The following is a 3,462-nucleotide window of genomic DNA, read 5'->3' on the forward strand; positions in this document are numbered from 1 at the left end:
TTCTTTGGATGTTTTTTTATTTTATTTTTAATAACCAGGGATTGATACTTGCCATGGAGATGTTGTACCCAACAGTTGAACATAGATTCTATGTGAAACATATTTACAACAACTTTAAGTCAAACCTCAAGGGTTTAGAATTGAAGGCTGCATTATAAAGGTGTGCTGCAGCAACAACAATTAGGGAGTTTCAGTAGAGAATGCAAGATATGAAGGACTTGGACAAAGAAGCATGGGAGTATTTAGCAGACATCCAACCAACCCAATGGACCAAGTCACATTTCACTCCAAGGGCCATCTCTAATTGTTATGTGAACAATCTTAGTGAGTCATTTAATTCTATGATACTAGATGTTAGGGATAAGCCTATCTTTGCCATGCTAGAATGGATTAGGGTTAGGTTGATGACTAGAATGTACAGTAGGAGGATTGGGATTGAAAAGTTCACTAGTGACATATGTCCAAACATAGTGCAACAGCTTGAGCAGTTGAAAGTTGATTCTAAGTCATTTTCTGCTGTTCCATCAGGTTGCTTTATATATAAGGTTAATAATGAGTATGAGAGGCATGTGTTTAACTTTACAAGAAAGTGTTGTAGTTGTAGAGTTTGGAATTTGACAAGAATCCCATGTAAACATGGTGTTGTAGTAATCTATAAGAACCTGGAGAGGCTTGGGGATTATGTGCATGCATGCTATAGAAAGGATGCCTATGTGGCTGCATACAAGGAGATGATTACCCCACTACCTGGCCAAAATGAATGGATTGAAACCAACCAACCTACCCCTGTTGCTCCAATTGTGTACAAGCCTTCAGGCAGACCACCAATGAAAAGGAAGAAAGATGCAGATGAGCCAGACAACCCATACAAAGTTTATAGGTCAAATAGACCTATAAAATGTGAGCTTTTCCATAATGAGGGGCATAATTCAAGGAGGTGTAAGACTGGAATAACTGGTGAGACACCATGGCAAAGGAGACAAAGACTTGAGAGGCAAAAAAAATTTGTAAGTAAAGCAAGAATGTGTTCATTATCACAATTATATTAAAAATCTATTTTTGATGCAAGGAAATTCTTTTTGTAGGGAAAAGAGGGTCAATGAACAAGCACTGACCAACCAAGTCAAGGTGCAACTTTAGTACTTTAGCCAGCTAGCAAGTCAGCCACCTAGGCAACCACCAAGGAGGTTTTCAAGGCAGCCACCCTAGTTTGCCAATTAGGTAGCAAACCAGCCAGCCAACCAGCATGTCAACCATCTAGGCAACCACCAAGGAAGTTTGCAAGGCAGCCACCTTGGTTTGCCAACCAGGCAGCCACCAGGCAACCAACCAGGTAACAAATCAGCAAGTAAGACTAGATTTGTAAACAAGGCAACTAATCAGCAAGCAAGGCAGTTAACAAGATTAGCAAACAAGAAGGCCAACTAGGCAACCAACTAGCAAGCAAGGCAGCCACCTAGATCTACAAACAAGGCAGCCAACTAGCAAACAAGGCAACCAACCAGCAAGCAAGGCACCCACTTAGACTAGTAAACAATGTAGCCAAGCAGATAACCAGTCAAGCAACAAGTGGGGTAGCTAGCCATTCAACAAGAAAGCCAACCACCCATCAAGCAAGTCAACCAGTTAACCAGCCATAAAAGTAGCCACTGAGGTAATCAACAGGAAAACATTACACACAGCCAACTGAAACATCTGCTTCAACTTCAAGCAGACCGCCACCAGTTGCAGCAAATTCAAGCAAACTACTACCAAGTAAAGCACCCACAGCTCAATGGTTCTCATGCAGCCAACCCATCTCTCATACTCCTAAAGAAACATGGGACACAAGAAAACCTCTATCTCAAGTATATACACAAACGCCACCCTTTATATTTACGTAAAACCCTGGATTAGATCTTGATATGGAGTTGCTATGTATTTTGTAGCCTCCAAGGGGGTGGGTACCACCAAGGGTAGTTGGGAGCAGTCATCTATTCTCATATGGAAGAGAGGGCTTAAGAGCTGAGACATCTAGTGCAATGTTCTCAATAGGGGATAGTGTGCAAGGCAAGGACAAGGATAAGGATAATGGCAACAACAGGGGCAAGGGTAAGGGCAAGGGCAAGGTCTTTGCGAAATGAAGATTGGAGAATGTGTTTGCAGACACTTTACTTTATTTTTCTTGTTATTGTGCATGTTTGATAATGGCATGTCACCACTTTTTTGTTATTGTGCATAACTTTCTACTGTAAAGTTATTTTGTTTTTTTCTTAGAGGGGATAGAACCACCTATTATGGAAGTACTTTGGTATTGTTTAGCCATTAATATTAGGTGGAGCCCACTTGTTTTGAACAATGCTTATTATATATGTATGGAATGGTACTCTTTCTTTAAAACATACTTCTTTATGCTTTTTCATTTAATGTAAATAGAATCTTGTGGGGTGCATGTGCAATTTCCCCTTATATATAAAGAACAAATTGCATACCCTATTTAAAAACAAGGCAGCGTGCTCTATTCAAGGCAACATTACACATTACATAAAGAACACATTACAAGGCAGCATTACACATTACATAAATAAGGCAACATGCTCTATTCAAATTACAAGAACACATTACATAAAGAACACAAACAAGGCAGCAGTACATAAACAACAATAGATTACATAAAGAAGAACACATTACATAAAGAACACATTGCATACTCTATTCAAATAAACAATAATATTACATACTGCCAAATACATGGAATACACTTGTCAAAAGTGGTAGTACCCAAAATTATACAATAACTACAACAGCTTGCCTTCAAGGTAGACTCAATGGCTTTGTTCCAAATTCTCCCATCCTTCCAATAAACACAAAATAGAAGCAAAATACCCCCCCATGACACAACAAGTGCAAATTGTACTTCTGTAACTTCTCTTTAGCTATCCTCTCTCTCACCCTAGCTTTTTCTTCTCTTCGCTTGGCTGCTTTTTCCCTCTCAATAGTTGCTTTTTCCCTATCACTAGCCTCATTTTCCTTTTCCAGTGCAACTCTTGCTTGATTCTTGTACAAACTGAATCTTGCAAGGACAATGGGTGCAACTTTAGACCCACGCTTACATGTTTTTCCATCCAACCACCTAAAGTATTTACAAGTAGGTTCATCATCCTACAAACAAAATCAAATTAGGGTTATTCATAAAGCCAACAAAACCAGAAAACTAACAAAACCATAAATAAATAAATAAAAAATCTGAAAACCAATTGTTACTCACCACATCATAGTAGCAGCACCCATACAACCTTCTCCCAAAATTGTTCAAGGTCAAAGCAATTCGTAGCTGACAACGGTCAACAAAACATGAATGGCAACTGGAACCTGAGTAATAACTTGAAGAAGACATGTTCAGATTTCACTTTGACAATCGGAGTAAAGAGAGAAATGGGTTTGGGGATTTTTAAGGAACCTGATATAGAGGAAAACCCAAGC

At 39.1% G+C, this 3,462-nt stretch overlaps 1 protein-coding gene across 1 annotated transcript; it reads left to right on the top strand.

Moving 5' to 3' along the window:
* The first annotated feature begins 200 nt into the window (after nt 1-200).
* On the top strand, nt 201-2,123 carry LOC142644159 (uncharacterized). The gene is made up of 2 exons (XM_075818832.1): nt 201-1,007; nt 1,929-2,123. Exons 1-2 carry the CDS (start codon nt 201-203, stop codon nt 2,121-2,123), a joined length of 1,002 nt encoding a protein of 333 aa, XP_075674947.1.
* Nucleotides 2,124-3,462: the final 1,339 nt, after the last annotated feature.

This window comes from Castanea sativa, chromosome 7 (genome assembly GCF_040712315.1).
Source record: "Castanea sativa cultivar Marrone di Chiusa Pesio chromosome 7, ASM4071231v1".
NCBI lineage: Eukaryota > Viridiplantae > Streptophyta > Magnoliopsida > Fagales > Fagaceae > Castanea > Castanea sativa.

Excerpts from the sequence above, each read along its gene's own strand:
- LOC142644159 (XM_075818832.1), top strand. The coding sequence starts at position 201 with ATGCAAGATATGAAGGACTTGGACAAAGAAGCATGGGAGTATTTAGCA. Across the intron at positions 1,008-1,928 it reads TTGAGAGGCAAAAAAAATTT|CCTCCAAGGGGGTGGGTACC; the intron begins GTAAGTAAAGCA and ends TGTATTTTGTAG.